Raw genomic sequence first — 18,434 nt, 5'->3', positions numbered from 1 at the left:
GTCTTAAACATTCGGTTCTCCATAATGATTTCTAAACAGACTCAGTCTAGATTATCTGCTCCGCAATGAGCACTGGCAACTCAACCACAATGACGGGGCCCCGAGCTAGATCTGGGCCACCCCCCACGCAGAAACTCAAGGATAGTTGCGATATGTGTTCATCATCAAAGGTCAAATGCAACAAGGAAAAGCCAGTCTGCAGTCGATGTTGGAAGCTGGGCTATCCGTGCTTCTACAGTCCCGCACGCCGCATAGGGCGCCCACATCCAAACCGTCGAACCATCGCTCACAAATCACCGGAGCCACAGCCTACACATTCAAGAACCGAGTCTTCTGTCAACACAGGCGCGCCCAATAATCCTCAGGACTCTCAGACACTTGGTCAAGATCCTCGGCCCAGACTAGAAACACAGCCCTCAATCTATGACGAATATGAATCCTCTTCGGGAGCTACATATGAACCAAATGCCCTACATTGGCTCGATGGGATGTATACTTCGACTGGTGGTCTCGAAACAAGCACTACATCTGCCATGAATTGTGGCTCATACGTCTTCCATGACGCTTGCAATCAGAAGCAGAACACGAGTGTTCCACAATCACCACTAACAGGCCTTGACCTCTTCAACTTGTCCGATGCTTTGAACGGAGACCTTCAGTGGATACAAACATTCCAGAATCAAAGTGATTCAAACCTCATTCCGCTGGAATTTTCCCCACTACAAAACGTCAGCCAAGGCTCCAGTGCAGCAACACCCGATTTTATGGAAAATATCTCATGCGGCCAGAGCACAATCTCAGATTCATCTGAGCCGGATTGCGTGATAGGCGCAATCGACATCCTCCGTCGTCTCCAAGTTTCTAATTCATCCGTCGACGAGACAACAAACAGTTCGCAGAAACAGGAGTTGCCCGCTCGTGTTCAGACCGCTGCCTGGGCTGTCAATCGGCTATCGACGATCCTGGTATGTCCCTGCTCACGGAAGATATACGTGGGGATTTTGGCGGCTACAGTCTGTATGGCGATTATGGATATATACGACTCGCTATTTTACTGGTCGTATGGCAGAAAAGACGGGAACGAGTCGATCGGTCGAGCTCAGGGTATCGATCAGGGGTACTCACTAGGTGTCAATGTGGACCGCAATGAGTGCATTGGAACAGAATGCGCCGAGTCTGCCGATTTTGAATCGGACGAGGGTGAACCTCGCATCTCATCAGTACATATTCTGGAAGAGCTCTCCAAGCTGGCCAATGTGGTGATGCAATTTGCCTATCGGTACAAAGGGGATTCCTGCGCGCAGCCTGTTGGCACACTCACTGCGCTAGCAGACTCACAGAAATTGCGATTGAGATCTATTACCAATGACGCATTTGAGAAGGCGCCGAGATAAAACTGGGGGCCACCCAATGTTGTTATTTGAATTTGCTGACTATTTCGGTATATTTCACGAGTCATTCCCAGTACCATGCCTATCTCGCATTGATTGAATCACCAAATTAAAGAGGAGGTTCCATCATGCAGCTCTGGATGAGTAATTCTCTCTTTCTGTGTTCATGATTCACCAGATAAGTAAATCAAAAGAGTTCTGTCTGCCCTCTAGCGGATTGGTACTCCTATCGCTCTCAGGTACACATTAGCCAGACCCAAGCCAATGTAAATGCGGGAAGAATAGTTCGGTTATGATATAGTGATGCCCAACTTTCCATGACACGACAACTCTCGATGAATCTCAACTGCGGCAGCATCATTGTCAAGGTTGCCCGTTTATACTGTCTTGGTGGCCTCCTGAGACAACTTGCTACGACACGCTAGCAATATTTTCTCAAGTGAAACATCAAAAGTAGCAAGTGTGAACGGGACCAGGCTTATGGCCAACGTCCCTCCCTTCGGTCGAAGTCACTTTCCACACTAGCCCTTCAATCGTATTTTCACTCCTTGGTGAGTGAAGAATGTCTAAAAAGGGTAGAGAACGAGAATAGTGCTATCTAACTTTGAGTGGACGTAAATAACCTCGCTGCAAGGTCTTCAACAATCCCCATTGTTTCTTCGCGACAATGTGCATGAAAGAAAGTACAGACAAAGATATTTGTCACGCCATTTTCTATTCAGGGTTTCATTGTGAAGAGTAAACAATGGCATCGAGTAACGGCGTACATTAAGTATCTCTAGACTATCCAGTCATCCCCCCACATTGTCGTCAGACAACTGGGTTTGAATAACACGCATTAGCGCATATATTGCACCTATCGATATTTCTTCAAACTCGTTTCTGTTGGTGCAAGGAAAATTTATCTCCCAAACAAAAACCAACACATCACCATGTTGACTACCGATCATCCAGAGGGTTCCAAGCCCAGCGCTGCGCAAAGGAAAGCAAAGAGCCAGCGTAGAAAACGAACAGCCGCTCTAGCGAAGCAGCAAAAGGATGAACACCTGAAAAGGCTATCTCAACTGGAGCTCCATCAGGCTCTCGCCGACGAGAGGACCGAGCATGATGCTACAAAGGCCAACGACAGCAGATTGAGGCTGGAACACAACGACCTGGTCACACGCCTAGACGACGCCGAGACCGCCGTCGCCAATGCAGAGTCTCGTGCCTGGCAAAGCGAAAGGGAAATAATCAAGCTACAAGAGGCCCTTTCTGTGTCAAGAATGGGGGCACAAAATAATGAAACCTGGATAGAGCTTATTGCGGAGCAAAATCAGCAACTGGAGGCAGCCAATGCGAGATTGGCTGCCAGGAGCGCCATACGGGAGGGTGAGCTCCATGGTGAAATTGAACAGATGGAGATGCGAGCACGGCGACTGGAACAGTCACTCAGTATAGCCTACAAGGATGTGGAGGAGTGTGGGGTTCTGTTTCAGAAAAACACTGAAGACTGGGCAGAACTGGTAAGTTTCTTGGAGAAGCACAAGTCTCAGGATGGCGAGCGGATTCAGAAGCTTCGGGGTCTAGTCATGGAGTACTCCAGCGCCGTGGAGTACTTTGAAGACGAGGTCAACAAGCTCATTCAAGCCGCAGAAGTGAGAATCGCCCGGAACAGGCTTCGCCGAGACAAACAGGCAGGGAGAGACGGTGTTCAATGGGACAGCCAGGTCTGGCGACGTGATTTTAATTCGTCGTCCGAGGAAAACCTCCATCGGTCTTTAACCGATGGTCGCTCGTCGCCTGATGCTGATTACGAGAGGTTTCCGGGCAGCAGCTGGTCAGTTCCAGGCTCCTCTTCGGAATCAACAGGCGTGTCAGGTTCACGCATATCAAATTTGAGCTCTGAGTCGAGGAGTTATGTTCAAGGCCAGCAAAGCCCTACTGGGTTGGACAGACCAAGACATACGCCGTCGCCTGCATACTTTGAACATTTCTCTGGGTATACACCGACCTTGAATACATCTAGGAAGCGCATTCGAATTGCTCCACCGATGGCTGACCCTAAGCAAGGCCCGGTGTCCAGCAATGACACGACAGATTATGAAGTTCCCCAGAGCAATTCAATCATCAGGGAATCCGAATCAAAGGGCATTCAGACTGACAATGCTCCGCTGCTGGCGCGTCAAGATAATCTGGCTGCCTCGCTGCGGGGGTTAGTGACGGCGCCAAAGGGGCCGCTTAGTCCTGGAGGGAAGCCACGGTCCCTGTCCGTCGGTGATCTGCCATGGATACCAGCAACAAAGGCAGCGTCGGCCTTTGAGCGCATGCCGGGATCGTGGCCACACGAAGCCATTCCCAATGCAGAGGTTAATCCCGAGATTGCATCGGAGATAGCCCATGGAGCGTTGCGATTGTTTAGGGCCTCGATAGAGAATGCTGTCCCGATCGGGTTCAAGTTATTGAACTTGCTAACCCCCTCGCATCCTCAGTGCATAGTTTATCCGGGCTTGATGGCGCTGTGGATGTGGCAGACCTATGAACAACACGTCGAGTGGAAGCGGTGGGAGAGGGCCAACGAGCGACACATGGTGCAGCAGTTGCGCGACCAGTACGCGTCGCAGGCAGGCTGGGTGGACTCGGTGGGATTCGGCTTGTCCCAGTGGCTAGCGTTCGACCGGTCATCCTTCGGGTAAAATAATAATGACGACCAAGAGAGTCCGTGTTTTGCTGTGATCGTGTTAGTGGCACTCATTGAAGACGATGGAAGGTGGTGTGGATGGTAAGTAATGTAAATACGCAGGGAAGAGCCTTATGTGAGACGTGATCACTGGCGATAAGAGCCAGAATGGGCCGAGTGGCAGGTATGACAATGTTGCGGTACTGTAAGGTTTTGTAAAGTCTATGGGCCAATGGCCATGCGCGCCACGCAGCAGGCTGGCGTCACCCTCCTCCACTTGGCTGGCCCCATGCGGACTAACGAAACACCCAAGCCTGGGACTCGCCCTCCGATCAATCTCCACTCTCCACTCTCCTTCTCCCCCTCCAGGACCACGACGACTCTTTGCCATCCTTTTCTTCAAATGACTGCTTCTTCCCTCTTCTGAGATTTCTCATTGTCGCCGACGTCCGCTCTTTACCAATCTACACCCTTCACACTACCATGTTCGTGCGTTCCATCCTTCTGGGTGGCGCCGCCGCTCTGGGCGCCAGTGCGATGCTGGTGATCCCCGAAATGGCGCCTCAGGTGGAGGCGGTTGAGGATGGTTTCCTGAATGTTCACCCGATGCTGCTGGAGGATATCCGTCACGCAGTGGTCGATGTTCCTTGCCGGGAGTGTCCTTTCCGCGAAGTCGACCAGGAGGGCGCCGTCAGCTGGACTGAGGGCAAGTCGTCATCTTTGGTATGTCAAACCTCGGGGATGCGATAAGCGCAAGTCTCGTCCGCGAATCATCAGCTAATGAGATCATGTATTAGATGCTAGATTTTACCATCGAAGATAACCGTCTGCTGGCTAACGGTCGCCAAATCTTCCCTCCCGTTCCTCCCAGCCCTATCCGCGCCGTTCAACAACTCGAAGATGGCGAGGCCTCGGAGCCTATGCCCGTCGGTTATGCCCTGGAGGTGATGCCTTTGGGATCCCCCGACGACACCCCCGGAACCGACTTGCTTGATATCCGATTCACCATTCTCGACCTCGAGACTCACCCCGTCCCCGTCGACACTGTCGCAATTACCCTGATCCAGGACCCCGCTGGCGAGCTTTACATCGCCAAGACCGAGATTGAAAAGACCGCACCTCCCCCTGAACGTCTATCCTGGAAGAAGTGCGATGGCAAGCCCAAGTGCCTCCAGGAGCTCCTGTTCACTCGCGTGCGTGGTCTTCTGGCCGCTGCCAAGGACCGCGTCCTGGGTATGGCTGGCAAGGGTGGCCGTAAGGGCTGCCACGGCAAGCACAAGGGCCCGATGGGCATGGGAGGCCACCACGGTGCTCCCAAGCACCACGATGAGTTCTCCCCCGAGGGCATGCCACCCGTCTCTGGATTTGAGGACTTCTCCAAGGAGCATCACGGCCACCACCACCACCACCATGACGAGGGTGACTTCGGCGGTGAAATGGGCGATCGCCCCCCACGTCCTCCTCACGGCCATGGCGGTCACCATCACCCGCCACCTCATCACGGCGCTTTCGCCCACACATTCTCCCGTGTCCTCCGCTTCATTGTTGTCCCTGCCATCCTGGGTGTCCTGGCTGGTCTAGCCGCCAGTGCCGTCGGCATGCTCGTTGGTCAGGCCGTTATCTTCATGTGGCAGCGCTACCGTGGCACCAAGCCTCAGGAGCACAAGGCTGCCTGGGAGCAGGGTGAGGCTTGTGAGAAGCAGGGCCTGATGACCGAGACTTCTGAGACTTCACAGGATGTTCTCCCTGAGTACAATGAGTCCAGCTCCCGACGGGGATCTTTGGATAAGAACTAGATGTTCTACATCCGAAGCGCCTGTCTGTTTCTACCCTATCAAACCCCAATATCCATATAATACCCGGAGTCCAGATCCCAAGGAGATGCTGTTTCTTTGAATGCAAAGGCAAGAATGCTATATCACACTGGCTGAGCTTTGATTCTCTTCCATGACCCATGTCTCTTACTATATCCTTTCTTTTTGTTATCCTTCTCCCTTGATGTCCAGCTTGTACAGCGAATTTCCTTCAATACAATTTTACCAACTGTATCTTTATCCACTTGCCCTAGATCACCTAAAAATAACCTTGGTTTATAGAGTTCTTATAATTAGAATATTCCATAGCATGAAATAATGATAGGCAGCTAGACTGGTGTACTAGACTGGTGTCTCGACCAGTTATTATCTTGCATGTTTCAGCTATCAGCGCTATTAAGGCTGCGGATAATCACGTGATCAGCTGTGCTTCACCAGCAACCCCCCTCTTATCGATCCGACAACAACACCTATCCCCACGTTCCCAAGCTGCAGCTACAGATGCGCGAATGCTCGACTAGGCATGATCAAGGCCATGCAATGACATCTGAGCTCTCATTTGAACAAAGTACGGGCTGCCTTGCACACCTTTGGTGCTGATTCGCTCGCCGTACCACGTCGCAGCTCTAGCTCCGCCGCCCCGACATCATCAGATAACCGCACCTCCATAGGGACGGCGAAACTGCTTCGGATCGACCGTTGCCCATCATGATGTCTTTATCCTCTTTTGTTCAAAAGGCCTCATCGCTGATTGACCCGGCCAACTTCAACATTCCTTCACTCTCCTCCAACGACAACAATCCCTCCAAGGCTTCGCTATTCCGCCAGCAGTTCCGTCTCCCCGATTCGCAGAACCCTTTGCAAGAAATTACTGCCGAACTGATCCTTCCTCTGCCAAACTCTTCCTCTGACTCCGCAGATGGTTCCCGCCGGGTAGATCGAGCTGGCAATCGCTACACTGGCCGCTTGCATCTCAGCGAGCGATTCATCTGCTTCTCAACACAACCGACCAGCTTCATACCCTCTTCGACACTGAGTGCTTCAACCAGTTGGACTGGACAAACGCATGGCACAGGACCTTCTGGCAATGGCTTCACTTTGCCGCTTTCCTCTATTCGCCGTGTCGAACGACTCCACAGTGCTCGAGACGTGTTCTCCTTGGCATTGACAACATGGAATGGATTGCTGAACAAACAGCAAGAGCCCAATTTCGCACCTCAGCGACTCATCCTTCAGCTTGTCGGCAGCAGGCAGGCCTGCGAAAGATTCTGCGACTGCTTGAAGAAGGGTCTGCGAGAGGGCATGAAGGAGGTCGATAACCTGAGAAACGTTGTTACAGACTGCTACTCCGAGTACTTGCTTTCCGGTACGAAGGCGAAAGATGCTACTGACGGCGAAGGGCGGCAACCTCCGGATGCTGGACTGGGCATGCTCTTCCGCTATCCCGGCGATGCGCGGAAGCTTCGAGATCGCAGCAAGATGAGACTTTGGGGTGAATACTTCCGAGGTAAGATGAATGCGCACAATAAAACATTTACATTGCGTGATACTAATAATATGGCGCGGTAGAAAATGGCCGTAACAGTACTCTTGTTAGGCAACCGACTTTCCACAAGCTTATCCGAGTTGGTTTGCCAAATAGGTTACGCGGAGAGATTTGGGAACTCACGTCGGGCTCGATGTTTCTTCGTATTCGGTCACCCAAGCTCTACGTAGAGACACTGGCCAAGTTTGACGGCCAGGAATCTCTCGCTATCGACGAAATTGAGAAGGATTTGAACCGCAGTTTACCCGAGTATCCCGGCTTCCAGAGCGAAGAGGGTATTGGCCGACTGCGACGAGTCCTGACTGCCTATAGTTGGACCAATGCTGAAGTTGGCTATTGTCAAGCCATGAACATCGTCGTTGCCGCATTACTGATGTTTGTCTGACCTTTGTGGACTCGATAGCTGCCTTTGCTAACTTGAGCAGATATATGTCCGAGGCCCAGGCCTTTTTCCTTCTCTCCGTTCTCTGTGACCGTCTCCTGCCCGGCTACTATTCCACAACAATGTACGGAACGCTACTTGACCAAAAAGTCTTCGAGTCCCTGGTGGAGAAGACCATGCCCGTTCTTTGGGAACATCTCGCCAAATTCGATGTACAGCTTTCCGTCGTTTCTCTTCCCTGGTTCCTTTCTCTGTATATCAACTCGATGCCTCTCGTCTTTGCTTTTCGTGTGTTGGATGTTTTCTTCCTAGAGGGTCCCAAGGTCTTGTTCCAGGTCGGACTTGCTATTCTTCGCATCAACGGCGAGGAGCTTCTCGACATTCAAGATGACGGATCGTTTATCTCCGTGCTCAAGTCATATTTCTCTCGCCTTGACGAGTCAGCTCACCCCAGATCGGAGAACCCTAAGCTGCGTGCTATCACCCGCTTCCAGGAGCTGATGGTGGTAGCTTTCAAGGAATTCTCTGGTATCACGCATAGCACCATTACTGAGCAACGTGAGAAGCACAAGGACGCCGTGCTAGACAACATTGAAAGCTTTGCAAAGCGAACTTCGATCCGCAATCTCGGCCCTGAAAGCAAGCGCCTGAGTGTGGATGATCTTGGCACAATTTACGACCGCTTCTACGAGACTTTGTACCAATGGGAACAACATCAAAAACTCGCCGAGGAAGAGAGAAAACGCCAGGAAAAGAAAAAGTCAGAACGTCAATCCGTTCTCGGACCACCTGTAGATAGGCAGGTCGGTCGAGTGGGTCTTGGACCCAGCCCTACTCACATGGACTATGATGCTTTCCGAGAGTTCCTGGCTGCGACATCCAAGTGGGCTGTTTCCGATACTCCCGCTCCTGCCAGAAAGGATTCGTCACCTTCGGGCTATAGCAGTCTCAGAGGCAATGGCAAGTCGTTGCTGTGGGCTAACCGACGTCAACCCGCTGATCATGAGTTCATGCAGCGGTTGTACCGCAAGTGGGCTACTGATCCTGAGGAGGGCCTGAGTCTACAGAACGTGGTAAATGGCCTGGCACGTCTCAAGGGATCACCGGATATCATGAACAACATCAATTACTTCTTTACTCTCTACGATGACAGTGGCAATGGTGAAGTTGACCGAGAGGGTATCCTCAAGATGTCGGAGGCACTGCTTTTCCTCTCTCGCCGTGGGTTCGAGGGAACTATCACAGCTACACAGTCCCTGGAGGACCTAAGTAGCCCACGAGGTAGTGAGGCTGATCAGAACAGGCTGGCCACCGATGAGAAATTCCTGGGCAGTGTCAGCGCGTTCATTCGTCGCTGCTTCGAATACGCCGACCCCAGCCATCCCGACAACCAAAAGGCTGTCTTCTCAGATACCACCACGGAAGTAACCGAGAAACTTGACTCCTTTGCAATCGGTGATGATGAAGAGGACCTTATCGATGTCAATGACAATGATCAACAGAAAACATCGCCGGCAGCCGTGTCTTCCCCTAAACCGACAGAGTCGAGTGAGCAGAACCGGCCTAGATCCGAGTCTGCCAACCCAGCTCTGGACCCTAATAACCCACTCCACATCACCCTTCCTACTTTGCGAATGGTCGTCTTGGCCGACGAGCTCCTTGAACAATTCTTCGAGTCTTACTTCCCGCAATCATTCCATCTCTCCGATCATCCCCACCCCGCCTCGCTCGCCGCATCTTCCTCTCTCTCCTCCAACCTGACCACTTTCTCCAATCTCGGCCACGCCCGTCCGTCTGCTTCCGCCGTTGCAGGCGCGCCCGTTGCTGGTGCCTCCGGAGGCATCGTTCCACCGGGCAAGGGCCTCCGTGGCGTCCTCGACAACATCGTCACAGACGGCATCCGCATGGCCGCCGAAGTCAAGAAGCGCATGGACGAGGCCCAGCGCGAACTAGAGCGCAACGCTCTGGGTGGCCGCGACGAAGAAGATGACGAAGACGAGGATGATGACTATCCCTCTCGTCAAGGCGCGTCTACCGCCACGATGGCTGGCGGTATCTCTAGCTGGGGTGCCGGCGCGTACGGTGCAGATCCTGAACGCCGCAGTGTGCGCGAGGCAGATCGTGACCTTCTCGAAGGGGCCGAGGCGGAGGTACTTAGTCTCCGTCCTACCAAGGAGGAGGCATCGAGCCAGAGCAGGCACAGAGCGAAATCACCTGCGTCAGTGCATGACCCAGAGATCGTGAGCAAGGTTGTTGAGTTTGAATCATGATGATATCCCGTTTGCATTTCACCTTTTTTCCATTCTTGGCGGTGGCATTTTGTGTGTGGTCTGGTGTGGATGAGTGTTTATTTGCTTCGTTAGTTGCCTTGTCGATGTGCAATTGTACATCTGTGCGTAGTGTATTCCCCATGTCGCGAGAATACCAGGTAGAGATGAAGCCTAGATAGGCAATGGGATTTTTCATGAAGCGTGCACTCCCAATCTATGACAACCTATTCTGCAATATTGTTTACGGGAGGCCTAGATAAGCACCTTGTGTACTGTCGAACACGGTCGTATTGCTTTGATGGATTTTCCTCCCTGCAATCCAGCTGGAGGCCCTATTTCATGGTTATATCCGCTCTTTGAAGCTCACGATCAACGTACGAGATGTTTTGAGTCGTGCTCACAGCAGCATTGAGAGCATACCTGGAACGAACATTAGAAGCACATCTCAAAAAGATGATTCAAACCATCAGATACTAGACTTGTTTCATACTATCGATTTCAACCTTCTGGGGCACTAATTCTCGACATACAAAAAGAAGCCTTTGTCAACAGGTGAAACTCCCGAGACAGTCCACCTTGAGACGGGCCACCGTATGCCCCCTTACAGTCGCAGTTTTAGATGAGACATTTTAGAGTAAAAATCATGATAAATGAAAAGTGGATCCAAGTTCAACAAAAAAATATGCGAGATTGTGATCAAATCATTAGAGTCGTAAGATGGCACACTGACATTTCTATGTACAATCATGGCATCGAAACAGCGCTTTGCAGAAGCGTCATGAAAAAATGCGAAGTGGAAGGACCAAGTGCTCAGGCATGCCGAAGACATCCCGTAGATACATTTCACGTTGAAAAAGAAATTGTTCCAAAAACACGGGAGAAGAGGAAGGGGAGATAAGAGGTAGAAAACGGATATCTCATGGGGCGGGAAGGCGATCGAGGCATAGGAGGATCAGATAAAAGAAAAGGTGGGATCAGGTGCAAAGTAACGATGCTTTGAGCAGCGGCAGCATTCAAGGTGTCAATTGAGATCCGGGGCGGTTTGGTATCACGAAGAGCAACAGAAGGATCTTTACTCCTTCTGGCCTTCATTCTCAACCAACTCAAGCACGATCTGACTACGCTCGTACGCAGGATGCTGCATGCAGATCTTCACCGTATGCCCAACAGCTGCGGGCGAGGCGCCGTTAGCGCTACCGGAGAAACCGCTCATATTGCCAGCGGCAGCTTGGCCAAATGAACCAGGCAACTTGCTTCCGTCATCAAGACAGACCACGCTGTGGCCCGGGATAACTTGTCTCAACCGACCATTCATGGCATTGCGGACCTCAACAAAGTCATCGTTGAACAGGATGAGGAACTTGCCATGTAGACAGGCCGTATGCGCACTACCCACAAACTCCATCACCACGCTTCGAGACACGTCGCCGTGCTTGTTGACGTACACTGCACATTCCTGGTATGCAACCAAGAACTCGCTCTCGCTGAGTCGGAACATGCCCAGAGGGCGAAGATCTCTGATGCGCTGTGCGATGCTATGGAGCGTGTCGGTGGCATCAGGTGTTGCGGAGCGGAAATCTGGTACAGACCACGACTGCTTCTTGTCAAGGGTGAGTACCTCAATGCCGCGCTGTGTGGAGATGGCAAGGGAGGAGTGGAACATGTTGATTCCGTAGGACTCGGCGGGGATGTAGAATTCGTCATACTCGCGGAAGAACTCGGTTTGAGAGCGACGTGACTGGAAGAAGCGACTCCTGTTGGAGGATGATTTCTGGAGGATAGGCTCGAGAACCTTGAAGGTCGAAGAAAGGCCGTCGCGCTTCTTGTACAGAACCAAGTAGCGGTCTTTCATACGGCCTGCAGCAAAGAAGCCGACTTCACGGTTGCCAGAGAGCTTCTGTGGAGCTCGACGGGCGGAGTCTTGCGATTGTGATGGAACGCCACTAGCAGGACACACCACATCAAGATGGTAGGCAATCAGAGAGCGATCCGCAATCAACAAGAAGAGGTTAAAGTCCTCGAAGACGGCCACTTGCGTCACCCGCATGATGGGAATAGCCTGGCGACCATAGTTAGTAAATAGACCTGGCATGACAGAGAAAAGGTACATACCCGATACCAACCACGCGGGTCACTAAGATCAGACATGTACACTCCATTATCAGTACCAATGGCACACATCATTCGGCCAGGAGGCTGCTGGAAGACAGTCGCGCAGTTCACACCAGTCTTGCACACAGGCGGAGGTCTAGCTCCAGCCTCATACTGCTTCTCAACCTCCTTGATAGCACGGTGCAACGGAGTACCCTTAATCATAACACTCTTCGATCCATGTGTATGATCCGAGTATGAAAACGCGGTATCTGCAAGAACCCGCAATCTGAAGGGCTCGGCATTTTGTGAGAACAAAGCAGCAGCGTGCTTGGTCTTCGCTTCGATGATCTTTTGGCACCATTCGATACGGCTATTTGCTGAAAATGCGTAAAGCGTGTACGTGCCATTCTTGCCGAGATGCTTGATCTTGAACGGATACAAAATCTTGTCATCTTTCGAGTCCAGGGTAACTCCAGTTCCGTTAGCAGAAGGGCCATTCAGAGGGCTCACAGCCCCTTGAGCAGGAGTGACAGTTGCAACACCGCGAACGGAAGACTTGACAACAGGGTCGTCTTTGGTGCTTTCCAACGCCAGGAGATCCATTGGAATGGGTAATTTCGAGACATCGTATCGCTCGTACTTGCCAATCCGCGCATCCCGTGCGGTGAATGACTTGGCCAGAACGAAGTAGTGATCGAAAAGAATAGCATGCGTATCAACGAGGAATCGAGTTCGCGTGCCGGGACGCTGCAGGTCGCCCCGGAAGACAACCTCACGGCCCATGTGGTCCAGATTGAGTTCAACTTCTTTCTTCATCTCCGGTCGAAGCTGGAGCTTGCTTGCCAAATCCATCAGATCAGTCTTCTTGCTCTGCTCGCCGACCTTGTTGTCACACTCCAATGCAACAACCTTGATTTCCTCAATGGCTTGCGCCAAGTTGGTCTTCTCCTCCGAGTCCTTGACCATGTTCCTATGCACGGTGGCAAGCAGAAGTGTGTACCGCTGGATCCGAGTAATGGGAGCCTTGAGGAAAGTATCCCAGCTCAACCGGTTGGACAGCTTGTGCTCACGCACTTGGTTCAAGAAAGCCTTGAACTGCGGGTTACGGTCGGATTCGCGTCGGACATAGTGATTGGCGTGGGGGAACGTTGCAGCATAATCAATGTAAACGTTCTTCGCTTTGCGAATCCATTCGCGGAAAATTTCGCTGAATCCGACAATGAAGGGACCCTGCTCCTTTTGACGATACTTGAGCTGTGCCAGCAAGAAATCTTCATTCACCTTCTTCACCGCGTCGACCTTGCCAAAGACGTCGGTCAAGAACTTGTTCAATCGCTTGGCCGGGATGATTGGAGGGTTCATATGGGCCAGCTGGTCACGGTAGAGCTCGCGTAGGACATCTAGCTGCCCAATGTAGGCGTCCTCCGTGGTCACAATCTCGTGCAAGTTGTTCTGTCGGTCGACTTCCTTCCTCGGATGGGACTCCCATACTTCTTTAGGCACCTTGTAGAAAGTCACCCAGTCCTCCATCTTCTTCTGCGGGGCCATCATCTGCGCTTTGAGGTTGACCTTCTTCAAAGTTCGCATGCAGTGATGAGAATAGCAGCGTCCATAGGAGTCGGTATCCTGGATGTGCATCTCCTGCTCATGCAACATAGGCGAATAGCATCCAGTTCCCGTGATCTGGAACAGAACACCAGAAATGCGTCCACTGCTGAATTTGACCCACTCCTCTTCCTTGACCAGAGCCTCCTCCTTGAGCATGTTACTCACTACCCGAGCTGCAAGAGTTTCGGCATCGGCGATATTCATCGTCGGCACCTTGTGGGTAAACAGTGCCACAATCGCGTCAGCGATAGCCTGCTCACGGAGATCGCTCTCATCCTGACTAAGATCCTTGATCCAGGCCAGAATGGAGCTGAGTGCCCATGGCTCCGTGCACTTCTTGAATTGCTCCGACGACAGCTTTGTTGGATTGAACTTCTTACGGCGCGCAGCAGGAATGGTCGGCAGATCCAAAGCAACAGAAGCAGCCGCCTCAGTGGGATCGATCTTGGGCAGGTCTTTCTGCTGTAGCTGCCAGAGATATTCTTGCTGCTGCTTGTACTTGACACGGTCCGCATCGGTCTTTGACCTGATAGGTGCATCAGTACGAGGTCCAATGGGGGTCGATAGAGATGACGACCGCGGGACTTGAGATGGACTGAGCATCTGCTCTCCATATGGGTCCACGGACGTCGTGATGGAAGGAGGGTGTCTATACTGCTGTTGGCCCTGCATCTCGTCCTGCTCTTGCGGTCGGTATGTACCAGCAGGCACCAGGTGGCTGTACAAGTCCGGACCACCGGCACCAGCGGGCTCGACTGGTGCAGGTGGCAGTGGACGCATGCCAGGGTGGAAGAAGAGATCTTCAGGTGAGCCGCCGTGTTGGCTCTCGTCGCCCGACTGATATCCCTCTTGCTGCTGCGGCTCGTAGGGGCTTTCGGCATCTTCGCCATAATCGAAGCTCAATCGGCGGCCGTAGTGTCCAGGGGCAGACAACCCGCCGGTACCCCCAGCATCCACGCGGGCGTCTGAAGGGAGATTATGCAAGCGATTTGCATACTCATAGGCAATTGGAGGATGTTCATAGTCTTCATAGTACTCTCCACGCTCATCGGGGGAGATGTCGGAGCTTCTAAAAGAATCATGAGTACGTTGTAACCCCCCGCCCGTCGCCGCTTCCGAGTGTTCCTCGGAGCTGTACACTGGCTCATTCCCGTAATGAAGATTTCCCTGGTAGCCTCCTTCGTACAACGCAAGATCATGGTCAATAAAGTCGCCGTCTTCCTGAGGCACTAAGTGCGGTGAAGCTCCCCGTGACGATGGCTGTCTAGGGGATGCATGTCGCGGCGACGGTCCACTGGGTGATGTTTGAGAGTCGTGTGAACGAGAACTCATCACCGAAGCGTTTGTGGACCGTCGGTTGCGGCCTTGCATGCGCTCCCGCTCTTGTCGGGCTTGCTCCTCCTCCTCTGCCATGCGTAACATCGCAAGCCCTGCTTCAGCCTCAGCCTCGCTGTCATCACTATAGGCGCCATAGTTGATCTGGAATTCGGACACGTTGCCGTTGGTGTGGGTATGCTGCTCGTCTGGTGATAGGCGCACATGCGATCCCGAGCCATTATACGACGTCCTAGAGCTATGGCGCCGTGAGAACGTTGCCTGCGTGTCCATTACTGCCGTCTCAAGCTCCTTCATTAAATCGTCATTATGTACGTTGCCCGGCCGCGGAGGTTCAGGCGGTCCATTAAAATCAGGCTCGGCATCCATAGGTGGACCAGGCAGAGGTCGGGATTGTGGGTGTCTAGTCAAGGTTTCTGTTCGCCTGGGAGGCAGAATAGGTAGGTCTTGTACGGGAGGCGTTGGAAGAGTCCGCGCAGAAGCCGAATGGGGTAGACCGGTCCATTTCCCATACAGTCCATTTCCTTGGGGCTGATGAGCCGGTGGCTCTGGTGGCTGCTCATCATAGTTGCTGCTCACTGGAGGGATAGTGGGAGTAGGGTATGGTGAGTCGGAGCCAAACCCGGCCGCAACGGGGAAATAGGGACGAGACGCAGATGGAGGATCATAGGCGGCTTGTGGAGAATTTGAGGTCGCATAACTGCTCGTGGTCGATGACGAAACTGGCTGGTAGGAGGTGGAAATAGGGCTCATATTCGGCTGGCCTGAAGCCACAAGCGTTGACCCATACGGAGAGGGTCGACTTCCATACGGGTGATCAGCTCCCCGAGGAGGGGGTATAGGTGGCTGCTGCTGCTGATTGCCGAATCCATAGGACTGCGGGGTGGGAGGTGTCGGCCCATAAGGCGAGGCTTCGCTCGGTCGTCGGGCAAGAACTGGTGAGCTCAGACCAGCAACCGCAGACGTCTGGTATGCTGCTGGGTTATAAGGCTGATGGCTCGAAGGGGTATTCGGATAGGGCGCATTATTGCTGGGGGTCGTATAGTTTGACGGGTTGTAAGTAAGGTTCGGCTGCGTCTGTGAGTGCGGCAGGCCATATTGCTGAGGGTTGTACGCAGGTTGACTCGAAGATGCAGGGTATCGGTATCCATAGCTGGAGACACTCGTATGCGACGAGGCGCGCGTGGGCGACATTTGCGAATGGTCGGATGGAGTGCGCGAAAACAACGACGATTCACGATCATCCTCGTAACCCCCTGAAGAAATATTGTAGCCTCCTTGTCCCATGCCGCCGCCATACCCACTGCTTTGTACCGAGTATCTCGCGTTCCCGTCAGTCGGTCGCGCGTGGTGGATTTGCGATGTATTTAACTGCGAGTCATCACCGGCGTTGTAGCTTGGCATCCGTCTCGGCAGCTGCTGGTTCTGAGCAGGGCTTTGCTGGGGGGTATGTCTCGTAGCGACCGGTCGCGGCTTGGGAGGCCGCCGGAGGGTTGCCAGGCTGACCGTAGTATGCCTGGTAACCATTGGGATCCGTCATGGCTGAGATGGTCCACAGTGGTCACACACAGAAACTGAGTGATGTCGCGAGCTGCGCAGTGCGGCACTATCAAAGTTCAGCGCAAGCCTCGAGCAAGACCGGCAATCTCAGGGTCGTGGATATGCACCACCGCGAGGTCGCAATTTCAGGCTCGCCCAAATGAGGGGGAGCGGGCAAATGACCAACTGCCAGAGGCCAGCAGCGTGCGGTGAGCATCCCCGAGAAACGAACGACGGGGGGGAGTAAATGACAAGGCGAGAGTTGCAAGGGTGGACAGAGCCGACGGTAGGAGGAGGAATGCAGAGAGGATCGATAATGTTGGGGAGGGAAGAATAATCAGAATCGAGTGGAGGTTTACCGTGGTTTGGGGACAGGTTTGTGTCTTAGTTCAGGGTCCGGGGGAAGACCCGGACTGGACAAACAATATATTTTCCAGTAATTTAGTTACTCCTTTTCAGAGGATATTAATGACACTTTCCATTATATCCTGGATCTCCGATCCTATTTACATTGCCATTTCTTCGTCTTCCTTTCCCTTTTTCCCCTCTGAAACGTTGATGGCATGGTAGAATAATACACCAGCTGCGCGCATTTCTGACTCCACAAGGCCGGTGACGTGGAAAGGCACGCTGTCCATCTCCGATAGGATCTATAGAGGAGGCATATTTGGGGTCTATTTCCATGTGGTCTTCGTATTGAGCCTCCCAGGTCCGAGGACGAAATAGGGTCATGATCAATTTCTGGGGCAACATGGGACAGATAGTCTAAAAAATCCTACATCTAGACGATCTCTCCAACGGCCGAGAACCCTAAGCCTGTGGAATAAAGACTGTCGGTATATTTTCCATCCAGACCCCTGGGCATACCTGACGAGATCTCTCCTAATTAAATTGTCATAGTCTCTCGTCCTTGAAACACGCCAAGTTATTTGCCATGTGTGCACCCTGCATCACCAAGTACGTTGACCTGTTCCCAATTCCAGCCAGTTGGCCCCGTCATTTCAGTTTGCCGTTGCAAGGCTGAGAGGCTAAGCCACTCTTGCGACCCACCAGTCCTGGTAGCCGTGCGGATTTGTCCGTGGACTGGGTAAGCCACTGACTTCAGCTCAAGGGTCCTTTCCACTTCGTACTACTCCGTACTTACTCGAGTTTAGGAGTTAGCCAATGCTCGGAACATGCAAAACATTCGTTCCTTCCAAAATCTCAAATGACACCAATTATTCTCTCTTTTAGCCCGCTGCAACCATGGACGCTTAATTCGATGTCTACCCAAAGCTTCCACTCATTGGTAGCAATCCTGGACACGGAATATATCTTCCAGTTGAACGCTGATATATTGCTGATATATTGCTGACAATACCAGAAGTCGGTCCGCTGTTGCAACGAATGAAATTCATTTGGCAGACAGAATCAATGCTCGGAATGACCAAATGGGTAGAAGCTCATTGTCAGTGAAGACAGCTTTTGATCGGAATTGGGCACTCATATTAGTGTCCATCAATTGACTCAATACTCCGACCCTTCGTGCAACTTGCGCAAAGGCCTGCCCAGCGAGTACAAGGTAGCGATCGTGCCATTTATTAATCATTCGAACATCTTTATAAGATGACCTCAGCAGAAGCAACAAACCTACCTTACATCTATGTTAGAATCAATTTACTATCACCTCAATCTCATTCGAGATCACACTCTATGGTACGTCTTTATTATAGGACATGTATAGGGCGTAGGTATCTGTATTACATATACTTCCTTAGACCATTACAATCCATCCGCACTGAGCTACGATGATGTAC

The 18,434-nt window shown here is 52.2% G+C and overlaps 5 protein-coding genes across 5 annotated transcripts; 4 read left to right on the top strand and 1 right to left on the bottom strand.

Annotated features, from left to right (window-relative positions):
* Positions 1-65: 65 nt before the first annotated feature.
* On the top strand, positions 66-1,394 carry N7458_003363 (Zn(II)2Cys6 transcription factor; the record flags this gene model as incomplete). The annotated part of the gene is made up of 1 exon (XM_056906746.1): positions 66-1,394. One exon carries the CDS (start codon positions 66-68, stop codon positions 1,392-1,394), a length of 1,329 nt encoding a protein of 442 aa, XP_056770853.1.
* Positions 1,395-2,323: 929 nt separating this feature from the next.
* N7458_003362 (uncharacterized protein) lies at positions 2,324-4,066 on the top strand (the record flags this gene model as incomplete). Its single annotated transcript, XM_056906745.1, has 1 exon — positions 2,324-4,066. The coding sequence occupies one exon, from the start codon at positions 2,324-2,326 to the stop codon at positions 4,064-4,066; it is 1,743 nt and encodes a 580-aa protein (XP_056770852.1).
* A 467-nt stretch (positions 4,067-4,533) lies between these two features.
* Positions 4,534-5,846, top strand: N7458_003361 (uncharacterized protein; the record flags this gene model as incomplete). The annotated part of the gene is made up of 2 exons (XM_056906744.1): positions 4,534-4,773; positions 4,848-5,846. The coding sequence occupies 2 exons, from the start codon at positions 4,534-4,536 to the stop codon at positions 5,844-5,846; spliced, it is 1,239 nt and encodes a 412-aa protein (XP_056770851.1).
* A 726-nt stretch (positions 5,847-6,572) lies between these two features.
* N7458_003360 (GTPase-activating protein) lies at positions 6,573-10,062 on the top strand (the record flags this gene model as incomplete). Its single annotated transcript, XM_056906743.1, has 3 exons — positions 6,573-7,371; positions 7,434-7,785; positions 7,836-10,062. 3 exons carry the CDS (start codon positions 6,573-6,575, stop codon positions 10,060-10,062), a joined length of 3,378 nt encoding a protein of 1,125 aa, XP_056770850.1.
* A 1,072-nt stretch (positions 10,063-11,134) lies between these two features.
* Positions 11,135-16,639, bottom strand: N7458_003359 (putative Rho guanyl nucleotide exchange factor; the record flags this gene model as incomplete). Its single annotated transcript, XM_056906742.1, has 3 exons — positions 11,135-12,121; positions 12,175-16,420; positions 16,485-16,639. 3 exons carry the CDS (start codon positions 16,637-16,639, stop codon positions 11,135-11,137), a joined length of 5,388 nt encoding a protein of 1,795 aa, XP_056770849.1.
* Between the last annotated feature and the right edge of the window lie 1,795 nt (positions 16,640-18,434).

The sequence above is a fragment of the Penicillium daleae genome (assembly GCF_028827525.1).
Source record: "Penicillium daleae strain IBT 16125 chromosome Unknown utg000002l_segment0_segment0, whole genome shotgun sequence".
Classification (NCBI taxonomy): Eukaryota; Fungi; Ascomycota; class Eurotiomycetes; order Eurotiales; family Aspergillaceae; genus Penicillium; species Penicillium daleae.
This window is presented reverse-complemented; position numbering and strand designations above follow the sequence as displayed.